The 18,234-nt window shown below is 39.1% G+C and overlaps 1 protein-coding gene across 2 annotated transcripts in view; it reads left to right on the top strand.

Moving 5' to 3' along the window:
• LOC146368110 (receptor-type tyrosine-protein phosphatase N2-like) overlaps nucleotides 1-18,234 on the top strand; it is a 217,722-nt gene that overhangs the window by 165,935 nt on the left and 33,553 nt on the right. For both annotated transcript variants that reach the window (XM_084911857.1, XM_084911856.1), the window contains exons 14-16: nucleotides 3,857-4,054; nucleotides 12,379-12,526; nucleotides 14,640-14,713. In XM_084911857.1, the coding sequence (XP_084767983.1) occupies nucleotides 3,857-4,054; nucleotides 12,379-12,526; nucleotides 14,640-14,713 (420 nt within the window). The remainder of the gene's footprint in view (nucleotides 1-3,856; nucleotides 4,055-12,378; nucleotides 12,527-14,639; nucleotides 14,714-18,234) is intronic.

Genomic DNA, 18,234 nt, shown 5'->3' with positions numbered 1-18,234 from the left:
CGTCAATCAAACACGGGGTCAGTTAATCATCTGCGTCTCTCTCATTAAGAAACACAGATACCCACAGAGTTTTGGTCTAGGTCTCCTGTTGTAGTCACCGTCCTTGTAGGCTCGTGCAGGTGATGTATGGCTTAAAATAGTACAAAGCAAAGGATGTGCCAGGTAACTGTTCCTTTACAAATTTACTCAATTATTAGATGATTTTATTTATTTATTATTTAGATTTTATTAACCGGGTTTATTTGAAAGCCTGCTTAATTTCCAATGCAGAAAGCTTATTTCTGTACTACCTATAAACCTCGGCAGGTTCAAAATGACAGCAAAACTTCAGCTATTGTTAGACTAACAGGTTGTCTGACTTAAGGAAAGATTCTAGTTACAGCATTCAAAGAGGTTGGGTATGAGGCAGGAAGACAATAAAAACAAAGCAATTATACACCCACAACCAAATCAGCCAATTGGGCAAACAGAAACAAAGATTCCCCCAAGGCCTGTCTCCAAGCTGCATTCAATTTGATAAGACTTAGAAAGAGATTTATTTGAATATAACCTGTTGTGTGTTGAACCATCTCATGAGCCAGGCAAATGTTACACCTGTGGCAGGTGAGCTACACAGCCTTTTTTGCATGGTTGGGTCTAAATTTCTCTATACTGAAACTACCTTATACAATCCTTATTTATCTGAAGCCCACTATTTAAATCAAGAGATTACTGTCTGTTTTAGCCAATTTTCTTCTGATTGGCCGCCCATCCCAAAGAATGAGCAGGTGGGCAGGCCAGACAGAGTTGTGTTCCTGAAATAACTTTATTAAGGATATGTCCTTAGAAATCAGAGAAGAGCTTTCTGAAGGGTGAGCTTTTGATTCACAGGGTGTACTTCCACACATGTTGACCTTATTTCAATCTTTGGTAGTGTCCATCTCTGAAACAGGATACATGTTACAGAAAATGAGAAAAAGCACAGCAGAGTTTAAGCATGTTGCTGATTGGAAAACACTTCTGACACAACGCTAAAACCAATGAAAATGTACTCTAAAGACTGTTTCTCATCATTTTTCAGTAAAACAAGTCATCCAACACTGTAAACGCATTAAAACAGTGTATGCTATTTTAATGTCGAGTATACCCCTCTGCTTAGCCTAAAAACCCAGTCAAATAAAGGGTTGAACACTAAATTAGCACATGTATCTTTTTTTTTCTTTTTTAAAGGAATATGCCCTCCAAAAACACTACGATTTTGCTCATTCTGAGAAATCAAAATATAATCTTATTTTATAAAATTTATTGAAAGAGTAGAAAAGGCGCAACATTATTTTTCATTATTCTCAATATTGTTAACTTAACTTAAATGCCATTTGAAAAAATGAAAAAGTTCACCTTTAAAGATATTTTTAAAAACAGCCAATTGTGTTACACATGATGGTTATCGCAGAATACCACAATGTTATTTTACCGTATAGCAACATCTTTAAATCTTTAACTTCACAGTCTTAAACTTTTGCCTTTGAGTTTCTTTACATCCACACATGAGGTGCTGCGTTGATAGTTTTTTGATGTATGTTCAAAACAAAACTGAGGAAATTAGATCGAAAAATTATATGCCAAAAAATAATCAGTAGCATTTAAACATGTCAGATAAGGTCACAGATAGTTTTAACTGTAACATGAGGGGTTTTAGTTCTGCACATCTTTGTTCCGGATTTTCAAAAACTGTGTGTTTTTCCTTCCTCTTGTATCAAGTGGCACAGTCATTCCTTACAGCTCACTAAAGGTCCTGCTGGGAGTTGTGTAGAGAAGACGCAGACTGAAAGTTCGATGTGGTGTCAATATTTCATTGTGGTCACGTATCCAGCAGACCGAAAATGACAGTTTGCTCAGGCGTATGAAGATATTGCACTTGCTGCTAAGAAACTGAGCGGCATACTTTGCCAAAACCTTTTTATAAATTTTTTTTTTTTAATGTATTCAGGGGAAGCTTGCTGAGCATGCATGCTGTTTTTCCACCAACATCCTGGAAGCTGGCCAGCATTCAGCAGTTGGTGGTTAAGTGTCTGGTGCTTTCACCATTCTTGCCCAGGTGTTTACAGCCAGTCGGAAGGATTTCAGTTTTGTTCAAAATGTCTTTTAGTTTTATTCTTTTTGTTGTGAGTTTGCTGTTTTTTCGTGTGTTTTGTTTGGTTTTTTACTAACTTGTGATTTACAGGAGCATGACTACACAAGTTGTAACTGAAAGTTGTTTCTGAAGGTCAGAATACACTAAGCCCAATTTTAATAGCAAATCCCATTTTCTGTTGCTTGAATCCACTCTTTACTCACATTCTCTCATTATGCCCACAGTGGCCCTTTTTCATTTTTATGATTTTAAGCCTTTTAGATTTTAGAGGACAAAAAGAGAAATAATAAGAACACTCACAAATACACATTATAAAGAAGGCAGGATTTTTTTTGGAAGGAAATGCTAATTAACACGATGAAAATAACGGTTCTTAATGAGCTCAGGAATGTTACACTCATATGTACAGAACCCCCAAGTCATTAAATAAACTTCATTGTTCTGCTGGCAAAAGTTTGGACTGTCAACTTTGATTCTGAGAACTTATGACTGACTTCAAGTGATGGCCATGTGACCTAAAACACTGCTTTTTAAATGTGAATTACATATGTATATGGGGTTGCTGGTGTTTTGCAGCTACTCTAGTTTTAGGCAGTGCTGACGTTAGTCCATTTCTCCATCATATCCATTTTGTGCTACAGTTGTTGCTTGCCAAGAGCTTCAGCCTGTCTGGGATGTACTGTGTTATTCTTCAGCTGTCTGGTTTTTCCATCACAATCAATCACTTTACAAAAGAAGTGATACACTATTTCGCCAGGGTCAATTTTTCCTCTGAACTGAGGGAAGACAGACATGGTACAAAAGGGTACCAGCCAGTGCTAACTTGTTAACATGCTAAATTCAGCTCATTCCAGTGTTATTTTTATAACACCAAATGACAACAATAGTCACCTCAAGATGCTTTATATTGTATGGGAAAGGCCATAATACAGGGAAACCCCAACAATCAGACAACCCTCTATGAGCAAGCACTATGGCAACAGTGGGAAGGAAAAACTCCCCTTTAACAGGAAGAAATCTCCAGCAGAACCAGGCTCAGGGAGGGGCGGGGCCATCTGCCCTGGCCGGTTGAGGGTGAAGGGAGGGAGACAGGAGCCAGAGATTAATCAGTAGCTGTCTCTGCCACATAATAAATAAACCTCTTTGAAATAAGATCAGAGTGATTAATTCTTCACTTGCTTAGTTGATTTTACTGTTCAGTTATTTTAAAAACCAACCATGGTGTGTACTGTACTATTAGCTGTTGCTCTAATAATTAGTCCCTGGGCAGCAATTATGAAGAAACCAATGAGTGTTAACCAGCCATAACTTTATTTGACATGTGTCAAATAAAGGTCTGCTCAAAAGCCTGCTAAGATTCTGATAATAATAGTGACCACAACTGCAACACAGCAGCATACAAAAACATTAAACTCAGCTACCACCATTACTGTTCATCAAAGAGAAACAACCTCATCAGATGCAACTGCAGCAAAAGCAAGCTCTCAGTCTGTCTCCATGTTTTTAGTGGGGGTTTTATTTTACCGTTTACAAACTGTCAGGTGTATTTATTCACTTCCCTTTGAAGGTAGCATGCTACAGCAAGGCAACATTATCTGCTGTTAGTTCTAATTATATCATTAGTGTTAAGATATTTCAAACAAATTTGTCAGCCAAGTGTCGTAAGTCATGCATGAGTAAAATACTACTTGGCCCCACCTACGTGACGGCAGTGACTAATCTGTACCGCCTTCCTTCCCGTAGGAGCTGTGTCGGCAGCGCATGGCAGTCAAGCCCCCAGCCGAGCGTCCGGAGCCCATCTCCTCCAGGATCAACAGCGTCTCTTCTCAGTTCAGCGATGGCGGTCAAGCCGTCAGCCCCTCGGCACGGAGCAGCATTTCCTCCTGGAGCGAAGAGCCTGCCCACTCAAATATGGACATCTCAACTGGTCACATGATCCTGGTGAGTTTCCAGCTGAGCAGTTTGGATGTAATCATCACACAAAACAATGTGAAATATGTCGAAAGCAGCTCACTTTTTCACCACAAACAGCCCTGCAAACATATTTCATGTGAAAATAAAAATACTGGATCTGAATGAAATTTTCAAATGATGAACCAACTTTAGTCCACTACAGTTTTTAACTAATATTGGCACTGCTATCATTTTTAGAAATAGAAATTGCAGTTACCTCAATTTGTTATAGTATTCCTAATCCTTATTAGTATAAAAAAAAAATACATTAATGTAACTGATTTTTTTGTTTTGTTTTCTATATCTTTATTTTAAATAGAGTACCTTTCTTTATAACACCAATACACTTGCACCCTTTATTACACACCTAGAGCTGATGAAATCAGTTTATTTTAAAAAGAAAAGAAAATAGAGAAGAATAACACCAGGCAATGGATCCCTTGGTTAAACTAAATGTGCCCACATCTCGAGTGGTTTAGCTTTTCATCCAGCAGAGCCTGTGTTGTGCTTTTTGGTGTCCGTGTTTCTGTGAATGTGAATGAAAAATGCATCAAAATAACAAACAAAATGAGATTGTTGCAACTTATTTCTGTAAGTTGCTTTTAAAATAATAATCTTATGTTTGGCTATCATCAAAATGTTCAATTAAATTAATTCTAGGAACCAACACTGCAGCTCCTGTGCCAAGTGAAAATGACATCAGTGGCCCAAATAAGATGTCTAATATTGATCGTTCAGAGAAAACAATGAAAACTTCAGTCGGATTCAGTCGGATTATCAAAGTAGGTTAATTTCCCCGAGAAGGAGTTTACAAAATAATATTTAGAGTAAATTTCTGTTTTGTTCTAATTATTCTATTAATAGGATGTTTTTTATCTTCCATTTTTATCATCTTGCCTCCCACTTGGTTTACCATTTTAACCAGTCTTTTAAACTCAAACTACTACAAACTACTTATGTTTATATTCCGTACTGATAATTTCCCCTCTCTCACTCACACACACACACACACACACACGCACACGCACACTTTTATCCTCTTGTATCACTCTCTCTCTCTCTCTCTCTCTCTCTCTCATCTTTCTTCTTGTCTTTTTTTTGTTTTTGCACATCTCATTACACCCACAGTTTCTATAAGCAGTCTTATTTCCCTCTTCAATACAGCAGATGAAAATCTCTATTGAACCTCGGTCGCTTTCTGCCAAGCGCCATCATAATTGCGATACATACCTACTCACTTCAACAACCCACCTCCCACGGCACCACCACCTCCTCATCCCAACTCCCCCACCCTGCCTCCACCTCTCTCTCCTCTCTCTCTGTGCAATATGAGGCTGCCGGCAAGATGTGAAAGAGCGGCCTTTTTGATGTGTTCAATAGGCACAAAGATACTAATTACCCCAGAGAGTTGCACCAGAGTTGTGTTCAGGAGAGATGACTCCCTCTGCAGCCCTTTGCTGCTGCAGAGTATCTCTGTTGTTTTACACAAGCGTACAGCCAAGCTAAAACGTTTGGCAAATGCACCCACAGTATATAATGCATGCATATAAAAAGCTTGGGTCACATACAGATGAAAATAGATTTGAGTTTTGACAACAAGGTCTGAACTTCTGCAGGTACGTTTACTTTATCTCCGTGAGATGAATCCATATCTGCAGAGGTGTCACCGCTGGAGAGTGGCATGAAATAAAGTGTTTGTCAAGCATTCAGTCAGTGTGTGGGCCACAGTCTGGTCAGGATGATTGCTGAAATTGTTAAATCATAGCAACAAATGTATAAAACGATGAGAGGGAACCAAGGAGACAGACTAAGTGACTCTAATGTGTCTATGATGATTAATTTTGTGTAGGTGATGGAGATGAATGCAAATTTTAAAAGCCTCTTCAGAGCAAATTCAAAAAGTGGACTTTTTCATCACAACATTTCATACATATAATATGGTGCTTTTTCTTTTTAGACCAAGAGACCCTCATCCCCATAAAATTAATTTAAACCTTTAAATTGTTAAATTCTAAATTCACTAATAACAATTTTCCTTTTCCAAAAGAAGTCTATAAGAAGTCAAAAAGTAGTAGTTTTTTTAACCCAATCTTAAAATCAGGAAGGAAAACAAAGGATATTTGATTACTTTGACAAACCGTGGATAAAAATCATTACCTACACTTCAACAAATGAATGTGTCCTGAGGGAGAGGTGATAGGTTGGTGGGTTTAAATGAGCAACAGTAGACTAAGTGCACTCTGCCTAGTACCTAGCTTAATCAGCTAAATGAATAATGAAAAAAGTGAGCTGATCATATTCATATGACTTCTGAAAATAGAATCATTTTAACTGGTAATGCCATACAAGAACTGCAGAGGAATATTGCTGGAACTGACTTTAGAGGGTAACAGTAAATATAACAGTTCACATAGTGATTTAGTTCTGATGAGAGGAGACGATGTGGATGGGGTGTCTGTTATGAAATCATTTTTAGACCAAACATGGTGGGAAAAAAATATGTTAAAAAAATCCTCACATTCAAAGTCTGAAGCATTAAACTGATGAATGTAGACAAGTAAGACTGCAGTTTTTAGGTGATATGCCAATGCCATGTTGTCGAACTGTGATTTGCAAAGTTTACACTCTAACTTTTGGACATGTGTACCAATAAAATCCCTGGTCAGCGTCTGTGATCTAGTGTCAGTTAGTTAGAAGCTGCCTTAGGTTGAGTAAGTCCAAAGTTTTGGGGGAATTTTCTGGTTTGGTGCTCCTGCTACCAAAATACACCATGATGTTGCTCTTTCTTCTTATAAAAGTAACACCAGGGATGTTCCAGACAAAGAGAATTGGGCTGAGTCAGACCATATTGACTAAACACTCTAATTCCTCTAATTACAAGCAATGGTTTTACTCAGATGTAGTTAGGATTAGGAAAAAAAAATTAGCTTTAGTTGAGTGATTAGTTATGACGTAGATTTTTGATAACCAATTCATTTCAGTTTTATTTATATGTTACCGAATCACAACAGTAGTCGCCTCAAGGTGCTTTGTATATTTATTAATATATATGAAGATATAAAACCTACACCCGCTGAATTAATATGTATACGTACACATACAGGAACAACTCTGGGTTTTTGCAGTATTTTGTGATACCAGCAATACTGTCAAAATAATGATAGAAGCATCCTCTGCTACATCCAGAACGGTGGATTTTCAAAGAGCACGATGTTTTATTCATCTAACAAATGTATGCAGTCAGATATGCTTTTACTGTGCCCATTTAATAATGGTTGCTGTTTAGTCTTTGGAGTATAAACATAAAATGTAACTCAAATGGACTCCTTTTAATTGCATCTATGCTGTTTAATAATAATAAACCTTTCCCAGTGGACTGGGTTTATTAGGAGCCTTCTGTGTAGACGAGGAGTTGATGTCTCATTTAACTTGAAGTCCATGTTGTTGTTTCCACTGAGGAAATAAAACCGATAGGACACTGAGGATTCTGGTAGTTTGTAAGTCACAGCGTGCTCATCAACACGGGCCGTGATAACGTTGGTTTTTAGTTAATGTTAGCAGGCTGTGAGCTTTTTCAGTTATGTCATTTCCTTTTAATCCACTTCAGTTTTGGCCTGAGAGAGAAAAGAGCAGGAGCAAGAGATTGAAAACAGTCTCAGAGATGTATCGTATTACACAGACTGGCCTGGAAGTGTGCTTCAGCACCCTGGACAGCTCCACGGTCTCAGTGAAACAAACTGTAGCTCTGAGTTGTCCAAGCTGACTCCATCCAATAATACCAGTGTCATGTAGAAAAAAATTATTTTTTCAAAATGTCAGGAAATCAAGGAAGGAAAATGATAGTTTTAAACCAGCCCGCTACTCTTTGAAACCGAAAGGTCAGATTGTTTTCTTAACCCAAGTTCTCCGGGTGGAGAAAAGTTCAAAAAGCAAAAAGCCACTTACCAATTTTCTTAACTGTTTTTTTTTTCTTTTTTTTATGAGTAACATTTCTTCATGCCCCTCCCATCTTTCATTCTTCTTCTTTGTTTTTTTTTTACCGTTTACCCAATTTTCCTGCTTTTTCATCCACGCAGCTTTTTATTGCATATTCTTCTTGCCCTGTGTTTACTCTTCATCCTTTTCCACTGCTTTCCCAATTCTGTTCTGCCTTTTTCTTGTCCACCATTTTGAAAAGTGCCTACTTGTGACTGCTCATACTTTTGTTTTGCAGTCACCACTGTAAAAAAACAACAACAAAAGAAAACAAAATAAAACAAATCACAGTTAAGAGAGCTCATTTGAATTTCACACCATGATGTTGGACCTGAGTAGCAAATTTGATGGCAACAAACCTGGGTTACAGTCGGTATGTTTCGGGAAAAGTTGAGTCGTTCGGGGAACCGTCACAGCAGGAGATCAAATCCATTACTAAGCAAGACAAGTTTGGCTCTGCTTTGAAAAAGTAAATATTTATATCTAATGCCCAGCCATGCACTCAAGTGAGGCAACTGTTGAGTGATTAATAAAAATCACCAGCTTCAAAGAAAGGAATAACGCGTGAGCTGCAGTGCCCCTCCTCTCCACCAACCCTCCCACCTCCCTACAAAAATTAATTGCCTCTCGTAAACCCCTGGCAAATTCCATGTCATCATCCACCCACTGATTTTAATTTGAGGCGAAACAGCTTTCACCATCTTATCTACGTTAATGTATTACTTGGTCCCATGTGACTGGGACCGAGATCCCCCCCCCCCCCCCCCCTGCCCCCAACACCTCCCCCACATCCTCTCTGCTTGTGTCTTAAGAGGATTAGGCGACTCTATATATAAAGCACATTATCTTGTCGTTTGTTGCTGGCCAAGTAAGTGTTATAGATTATGCTGCAGCGGAGGCCTCCGTCGAGATTAGCCATGCTGGGAATCTGTTGTGGTGTTCGTAGCTCACCATCAGGCCAGCTGGGATGTGATCTGTAGAGTTGATAGGTCACAGGGCAATAGCTGGAGGATGAATGTGCGTCGGGAAATGGATGTTAAATCACTCTAATATGGTCTGCCGAGGAGGAGGAAGAAGCATTCAGCTGCGGAGAAGTTAGCCTCGTGTCAGGATGATGTCAGCTTTTAACTAAAAATAAGATAATAGGTGCCTCTGTGTGAAAGATGGATGAAAAAAAAAAAGATGGATTGGTTATGATGCATTATGTGTTTGTGTTGAGTTCACAAATGGGAAGATTGTTGTCTGAATTGTTGCAAAATACTTAGAGCATGAGATTTCATTAGTTCTTAGTTGGCCGGTGTGAGGAAAGAGGTAGACCCAGATGCAGACACGGTGGAGACAAAACGTAGTTTCAAAAATAAAGCGAGCCTTTATTGGCTGATTGCAGAAGAAAAAACAAGGAACTAGGGAAACTAAGGAGGCTATGAACACTGTGTTAACAAAAAGGCTGTGACACTCAGTGAAAAACTATGACAAAACTGTGAAGACTGAGTAAACTAGAAAACACAGAGGAAACAATGGAGTAAACCTATGAAAACTGTGGTGAGGTTAACAGACGATCTGACACTGACTGAGTGGAACACACAGACTAAATACACATAAGGAATGATCAAAGGAAGTAGAATCACATGGGGAAAACAGCTGACAACAATTAACATAATGACAGGACACGTGAAACTAAACATAATAAACACAAAACTCTTTCAAAATAAAACAGGAAACATAAGGAGATCCAGACATGACTTGAACTTGACAAACAAAGAAAACTTAGACATGAAACATGGCAGAATGTAACTAGATAAACCAAAATTAAACTAGACTAAAAAGAATAACAAAACACCAAGAAACTCAGAATACTGGGTCACATGACCCAGGGCCATGACACCCTGAGCATTAATTGTATCTGCAAATAGACTTAAGTTTTAAAGTTACTTACTTGTTGAAGTGGCACCTTGTTCTAAAATGTATATAATGCAACATCGATCCATCTTTTCTTGTCCTCATGAAAGCTTTGGAAGCCTTTTTGTACTTCCTACACCGATGCAGAATGCATCAGATATAAAGAAGACTCTTTTAAGACATTTAGATTAGCTCTTAAAAGCCTCATCACTGGCGTTGATAGCACCTTATGTAAGATGTTTGTTCCAGTATGACACCATTAGTGCAGGAAGAAGGTGCTGTTCCACAAGGAGAAAAAAAATCTCTGTAACAAGTCTCTTATTCTTGGTTTTAACAGCTAAATTTATGAGTTCAGTTACATTCTCAAAGTAAAAGTGCAGATTCTGCAGATGGTCAGTGTGAAGCTAACCTCCAGTCAATAATAATTCATCATCGGCACAGAAACTGTTATTACCGTTAAATAAATATAGTCAGGTAATATGTATTCTGCTCTAACATGAAGTGGAGCATAAAATAGAAATGCTGAAGTAGAGCACAGGTCCCCTGAAACTGCACTCGAAGTGGCTTCGATAAATGTGTTTTCCACAACTGGATACCCTTCCCTGCTGAGTAACAGTATCCCACAGTGATTTCTTTCCACCCACTTCCCCTTTCTTTTCACTCTCTTTCGATCCAAAATGGCTGCTGCATTACGTCAACCTCCCTATGCGACCAGCTTTCATGCTCCCATTTCCTACAGGTGCTTAGGTGGCGCGTCAGAGCCACAATGGCGGCTCGAGCAGAGTCTTATTGCGTAGCGGGTTTTATTGAGCACCTTTGGCAGCTGTAAGCCCCCCCCCCCCCCCCCCCCCCCCCTGCAGTAAGGGGATTATTCAGTCTTTGGCCGACACATGGTGATCTCAGCACCTCCTGATTGGATTGCAATAATCCCTTTACACAGCCACAAAACCCTATTACTCTGGCATTAGAGACTGGGGCAGGGGGTAGAGGGCAGTTGGGGGGAGGCATCAGATTTGGACACTGTGTGTGTGTCTTCTGTAGGACTGTGTGTCTTTCTGCACCCTAAGTTATATACGTGCTTTCTATGTGCATGTGTATATTCTGTCATTTTGTGTGTGTATTTGAGTGTTTGCTTAGTGTGTGTATCCTGTTGCCTGCATATGCTTCTTTTGTGTGTCTTTGCAGTATGTGGGTGAACTATTTTTTGTACATGTGACCTTATGAAAACCTTTATGTGTGGTTTCTACTTCAGATGTGTGTATGTGCATTTTCTTTGTGTGCCTTTTGATGGATCGGGCCTCCCGCTGTTGATAAGCGGCTGCGTGCAGGTGGAGGGTCGCAGCTTGTGACCTCCTGTTACATCATTGCTGCTTTTAGCAGCTCTGAGACAAATTTAATAGAGAGCTGATACTACAAGGAAAGTCTGTTTCAGTAGGGTTCTGTGTATGTGTGTGTGAATGCAGTGTCATGTGTAAAGCCTGCTGTTCAACAGGGAGTATTTTGAGCTCACTTAATGAAACTAACAAGCCTCAACACTTAGACGTTAGCCATTTGAGTAGGCGTGTGCTTGTATGTTAAAAATCATATATGTGCATTTCATCTGGACAGTTCTCCATTTTCTTCCGCCGCGCGGACATCTGGTCAGGTCGACTTCCATTTTTAACAAACTCCTCTCATTTTAGCAGAAAGCCATTAGGCCTTTTTTGGAAGCTAATTCTGATTAAGATCAGTCCCATTTGTAACTGCCACCATAAATCACCGCTGATACCATTTAAAGAACCACACCAGCTCATTCCATTGCCTCATCCATTAAAAAACAAGCCTACTGTCCATATTTTCCGAGCATGGGCTGCTCATTTTCAAAGCTGCTTAAAAAACAAAGCTTCACTGTTCACCATCAGATACCATTACCATGGCTTTGCCAAGTGTTATGGTTTTATGCCAAAATAATTTGTAGGCAGTTGATCAAAGTCAGTGAATTAATTAATAGCTAATAGGTAATGGCATACACTGCTAAAGATAGGTGTGTCTTATAAAGTGAAATAGCAATATGCATTTTGGCACTAATACTTTGGTTTAATGGCACCACTAGATAATTATTTGCTTTTATTTGAATGTTCTTGGAGAAAAAACCCACAATGTTTAATAAAGATTAGAAAAATGTAGCTTCTAAAATAGAGGATCGTAATTGGTTTAGTTCAGATGGTTCTCATCCTGAACCAGAAATTTTAAGGATTGCCTTTAAAAAAATCAGAATTTTAAGACATGACCATATTGAGCCAAAGCACAATAAAAACAATTGCAATCAAAGATTATTAAAAGAAGGGAAACCCTATAATGAATACACCACAGCAAGTTTCATGTACATAAATCTGTCTCTGATGGGAAAGTATAAGCCTGACTCACCTACTCTATTGTACTCTACTCTTTTCCTCCAGTCCTACATGGAAGATCACCTGAAGAATAAGGATCGCCTGGAGAAGGAGTGGGAGGCACTGTGTGCGTACCAAGCTGAACCCAACGCGTGCACCATCGGCCTCAAGGATGGCAACGCGAAGAAGAACCGCTCCACTGCTGTTGTAGCATGTAAACAATGACTTTCTCTTATTCTTTCCTTTCTTGCCACTGTGTCTTAAAGGTAGTAGTAGTGTACAATGTACAAGTAGATTTTATAGGAGACTTTAATTAATTTATTGACAAAGTGTGAACGATTGCCTTTAGTATCAACAAAATTGGATAATACCGTGTTTTAGTTTCTCTAACATGTTTAAAACCTAAAAGGTGTTGCAGTTTGGTTGGCAGAGACACAAAAAGAAAAGACTGCATTACTGATGGAGCACAGAAGCCATCAGTTCTGAGTGGAACCAAAATTCGGCTGTTACACCTCCTGATGTCAGCCGTCCAAACATGGTGGCATTACTCTCAGCACCTCTCAACAACACTCCCCTTATATTCTGAGCTCAGCCTGTATTATCAGAAACCTGGAGCAGATGCAGCTAGCAGAAGGGTTGTAAATTAGTTTTCTATTAAAGCTCTCCTGCACCGACCTCATCAATGATTAAAATTTCTAAGCTTCTGTGGAAATAGCCCATCTAAAAAAGTGCTGTCCCATTCTCTACACCAGGCCGAGGCTTAATGAAATCCAGGTTGTCAGCAGGGAAAGCAGTTTGTCAGGAATAAATTGTGCTTCCTATTTGAAGCACCACTGGCTTCTTCAAGAAAAAAAAAAATTCTGAACTGTTTTGCCGATCACCGGAGGCTTCGGAGGAGTGCTCGCAAGAGTAAAATGCACAAACTCGGAAAGTTTGTCCCTCTTAAAAATTCACAGGATCCCAGATGATTATGGCAGATTCTCTCAAGGCTAAACGAAGCTCCTCAACATTCAGAGTTTTAATTTAGTTCTGGAAATCACTAAATGGATGATCTGCCTACCTCACAGCAAACACAACATTTTCCTATGCAACTCAAATTAACCAGTGTTTGCCCAGTTACCTCAATGGAAAGACCTTTTTTGAGTTTATATTTTTTATAGCTCCATAATTCTTGATACAATTTCAGCATCATTGTGTAAAATATGATCAAAACGTTCTGTCTCTACCTATAAAAAATAAAAAATACCCTAATTTTCCCTTCAAGGTCATCTTCTCATGCACTTCTGGACTCTGTTCAGTGGGGCTGTTATATAGCTAGAGTAGGGGTGTTGAACTCCAGTCCTCGAGAGCTGGTGTCCTGAAACTTCTGCATGTGTCCCTGCTGCAACACACCTGAATAAAATTTGTAGGGTATCAGCAAGACTTCACTGCATGGTGGCAACCCCCAACTCTACTCAAGTAAATTTAAATAAAAGTGTAAGTTTAATTTAAAAAAGTACTTCTAAAACTACATGTTCATTCACTCTTGAGCTGCTGTAACATAAATCAAATGGCTGAATTGCCACCTCAGCATGCAGTCAAGTTCTATAGACTCTTGCTAATGACCTACTAATTTTATTTAGGTGTGTTGCAGCAGGGACACATGTAAAAGTTTCAGGACACCGGCCCTCGAGGACTGGAGTTTGAAAGCTGTGAGCAAGACATCGACTGAATTTTCTAAAGTGGCAGCCATGCTGACAGCATGCGAGAGTATAATCGTAAGAGGTAGAGCAGCCAAATATATTAATGTGTTTATTTTGCTCACAGCTCTTAATACAAAGGCAACAGTGCACAGCAGAGTTTCAAAACTTTTGTCTCAAGAGTGTGAAGTGTTATGTGAATTTGTTAGAGGTGCCCTACAGACACACAGAGAAAGTTAATAATCAATTAATCAAATCTCTGAGGAAAAGTAAAGAAGAGATTTTTTTGATTGATTGATTGATTGATTGGTAATTTATTTCAACATGTGAACAATATACAAGTACATTTAGAAAAGAAAATAAGAGAGAAAAAAAATACTATACAAATTACATACAAAAAAACATTCTGATTAATTTACATGTTGAAAGGGAGTGGGAAGAAGTATACACTTATTTAATCCCACCCCCTTTTAACCTTGTCAAAGCAGAAGGGAATCCACGCTTCATGACATGTTGGCATTGTTACTTATAATCCAGCTTTCTTAACACGTATACAGAGAGAGCCCTCATTATAATGCATATAGCATGACCAAAGAACACTTACACTGCAAAGACGAAATATGCTGAATTCTTCCATTTTTGTTTCAGATGATCACTCCAGAATCACCTTGAAGGTGGAGAACAGCCAAGGCAACTCTGATTACATCAATGCCAGCGCGATCGTAAGTACCTCCTCTGCATTCTAACTCGGTGCTTCATGCCGCTGCTATGCTAGGCTGCCACAGCCCCCACGGGGCTTCACAGAAACAAAGGCAGCCTACCGTTGTCCAATATAAATTTTGATGCAATGCTTGCTTAGTTTCGGTGGCAGCCTCTCACAATATGTATGTTCTGCACCATGAATATTAATGATTGTTATACAGCAAACACCCCCAGGTGAGTATTTGCTCTGGGGAGGTGTGGGAAAGGACATGCGCGAGGCTCTCGATTCACTTCTCATTTGTGGAAACAAAATTGATCCGGAGGGTCCTGGGAAACTATTGTTTGTGACCTTGGGTTATGCTAATTTGACACTACTTTGTGTTTACTATTACAGTGTGTCTGTCTTACTGGGGTCTTTTTCTTTTTGGCACGGTACAGATTTAAACAGCCTGTAGGAAGGAGAAAGGGGTAAGAAAGAGCCATATGAATTCAGTAAGTGAGTGTATCAATTTGGAAACCAGTGTTGAGTAGTAGGTTTACGTTTCCCTTGAGGCAGATACAGTGGTATTCCATTAAAAGCAACAGAAACGCTATGCATTTCAAATCTGGGCATTACACCAAAACGTGGCTCTGTGTGTGTGCAATTGTGTGTGCGCAGGCGAGAGCATGTGAGAGAAGGAATCAAAACTATACAGGAACAAAAGAGCAACCTTGTCTAATGTTGCAGGGACACAAATGCGAAAACGGAAGCAACACACGTACCCACATATACACATCCTCGCTAAAAAACACACAGTGCGCCATGCTGAAACCAAAAAGAACACACAACCTAAAAAACTAACAAGTATGCATGAACAGCTGCACATGTAATGTACCTACACACACACACACTGCAACATTAAAAAACATCCATTCCAATGGTGTCCATGCAAGGTGCTTGTCTTTCCATCAAGAGTAACTGAAGCACCGTGACATGGTGTTGTCCCGAAAAAATAAAATGCTGCACATTCACACCAAAGCAATTATCTGTAAGTTAGAGTAGCTGTTTTCTACCAACTGTCAAATGTAAGGTTGATCCATGTGTTCTGATTCGACATCATTTACATGAATTTACATGATTAAATTAGGTGAGTAGTAATGGGGTTTGAATTGGCTCTGCTATGAGCAAGTTCATTGCATAATGCAGCCGTTGGTCAGCCTGGTTTCAATGCCTTGTGACTTTTCTTCCTTAACTTTAATGTGGAGGATCAAGGATGACCATTTTACATGATGCAGTTTAGACATATAAGGTCGCTAAACTCACTTTTTTTTTAGCTCTTTAAGTCTGGAACAACTACAAGTTACGCTAACATGGCAATTCACTAATTAAGCAACAAAAGCTGAACATTTAATTCTGTCTTTTTACAAGTTTGAACTATATTATTGCCATCTTGTGTTTTAAAAGAAAAGCAGAAGGATCACAAACTTCTTAGGAAAGTTTTCATTGGTTATCCTATATTTATATTATCCTATATTTGTTAATCAGAGTTTTACAAATGCTCTGTGTGGCCTAAAGTCCAACGCACACACATAATCAGTCACTCAGTTGCACAAAGTTACTCAGAAACACGATCAATCACTCAGTTCCTCCTTTAACACACAAACACGGTTAGTCTAAAACAGACTCAATAGTTTCCTTGCAGACTCAATCAAACGCACACACTTTCTAAGACATAATCAATCACTCACGTATTACTCAGACACACACGCTTATTTTGGTGCATGTCGTGTGCAGATAACACTGACTTTAAATCAGCCTCACAGTGTTTATTGGCAGTCCGGTTGAAGTTTTTGATTAAGGTTTTAAAAGAGTTGCACTGAAGAAAATTAAAGCAAATATAGCATTTTGTTTCCACTCTCTTCGACATCACAGTGTGTTAATGCATCAGGGTGTAGCACAGGCTGTCCGTCCTGAAACGTTACCCAGCAAACAGTGCTGCCAATTTCACTGAAAAGAGCTTTTGCATGACCTCAGTTAAAAGAAATAACCCAGGAAAAACCAAGGATCTAACACTATATGACAAACTACAAACAGGAAACACAAGTTCCCAATGCAAGTTTGCTTGTTATCTTAAAGTGTGGTCACACTTTACCACCTATGTAGATTAGCTTTACCTGTGATAAATAAAATATTTTCAATTTATGGTTCAGCGGGAAGTCTACACCGTAACCTACAACGTAACCGCAGACCCCTCTGAACCCTTCAACAGAAGTCTAAGTCAGGCGTTATGGGACTGGACTGCAGTATACTCGACTACCAGCCAAACTCACTGACAAGACAGCTTGCTTGTTAGTATTCTTCAAAATGTAAAGTAAAGAGAAAAAGTGGTTAAAAAAAAAGGAGCAAGATCAAAGATTTTGACTTGTTATGAACACAAGTCATGACATAGAAGTTTTAAAAAGGATCTGCGCATGATGAGTTTTGTCTCAGTGATAGAAGCGTTATGATTATCGTTTCCTAAAATAGACTCACAATTACAACTAATTCACATAGCTGGCAGCCAGCATTTTAACCCCAACACACAGACACACACCAACACACACACAGAGGTGTCAGATCATAGTAACATCATCAGACTAGTCAGACAGTGACACACACACACACACACACACACACACACACACACACACACACACACACACACACAATTTGACTCCTTCCTTCCACAGAAAAGACAAAAACCCAATAACAAGGATAATTACACACGTCACATCCTACACTTTTTTCCCTCATTAACAGGAGTGTGTGTGAAAGACAGAAAGACAGTTGTCCTTTCGCAATGTCACTAATGGTGGGGTTTAATTCTGGATACACTTTGCGATGTCAGGAAGCATTGTGTCTCCGCAAAGAAAGGGAGGGTGGAGAAAGAAATAAAACGACAGATGTCAAGAGTAGAGAGCCCTCCTGGTGCGTCTTTCCTTCTCTGCTCATCTTTTCATCTTTATAGTGACTCTGCATTTTCTCCCAGCCTGCTGTATCTTCCCCTACCGTTTTCATCTTCATCCATCACAAGGTTTCAAACTTTACAATCTCTTTTCTGCCTTACCCGACCCTTTTCTTATAATTTCCCAGATCTTACCACTCTGAATCTTCCAGTTTCTTCTGTGTTTTTTCTAAACCAGGCTCTGTATAGGCAAGGGAAATATTAGTGCTTCATTGCAGTCACGGATCTGAGTGAAATTCTGAAAACCTCTTATGTGACTGGAAGGCAATAGATTTTAGCTTCTGATGCTCCTAAGACACTCATATTGTGTAACGCTTAGTTCTGCTTACTGGGTAGAAATGTCTCTCGCAGACATGAAATAAATATTCAGGTACATGGACAATCAAATTAAATGTTTTCTGTCATTTTGCTACAAGTCCAGCACTGATGTTAAATAATAACCTCGAGAAAAAAACTAAAAGAAATATATGTAAATGACTGTCCACATATTTTCTTGGCCTTGAAAAGTGCACTTCTGCCTCCAGCTATTTTTTGTCCGTGATGCAGTTCTCGCCGTT

The sequence above is a fragment of the Perissodus microlepis genome, chromosome 18 (genome assembly GCF_051167445.1).
Source record: "Perissodus microlepis isolate ML-2025 ecotype Zambia chromosome 18, ASM5116744v1, whole genome shotgun sequence".
NCBI lineage: Eukaryota > Metazoa > Chordata > Actinopteri > Cichliformes > Cichlidae > Perissodus > Perissodus microlepis.
This window is presented reverse-complemented; position numbering and strand designations above follow the sequence as displayed.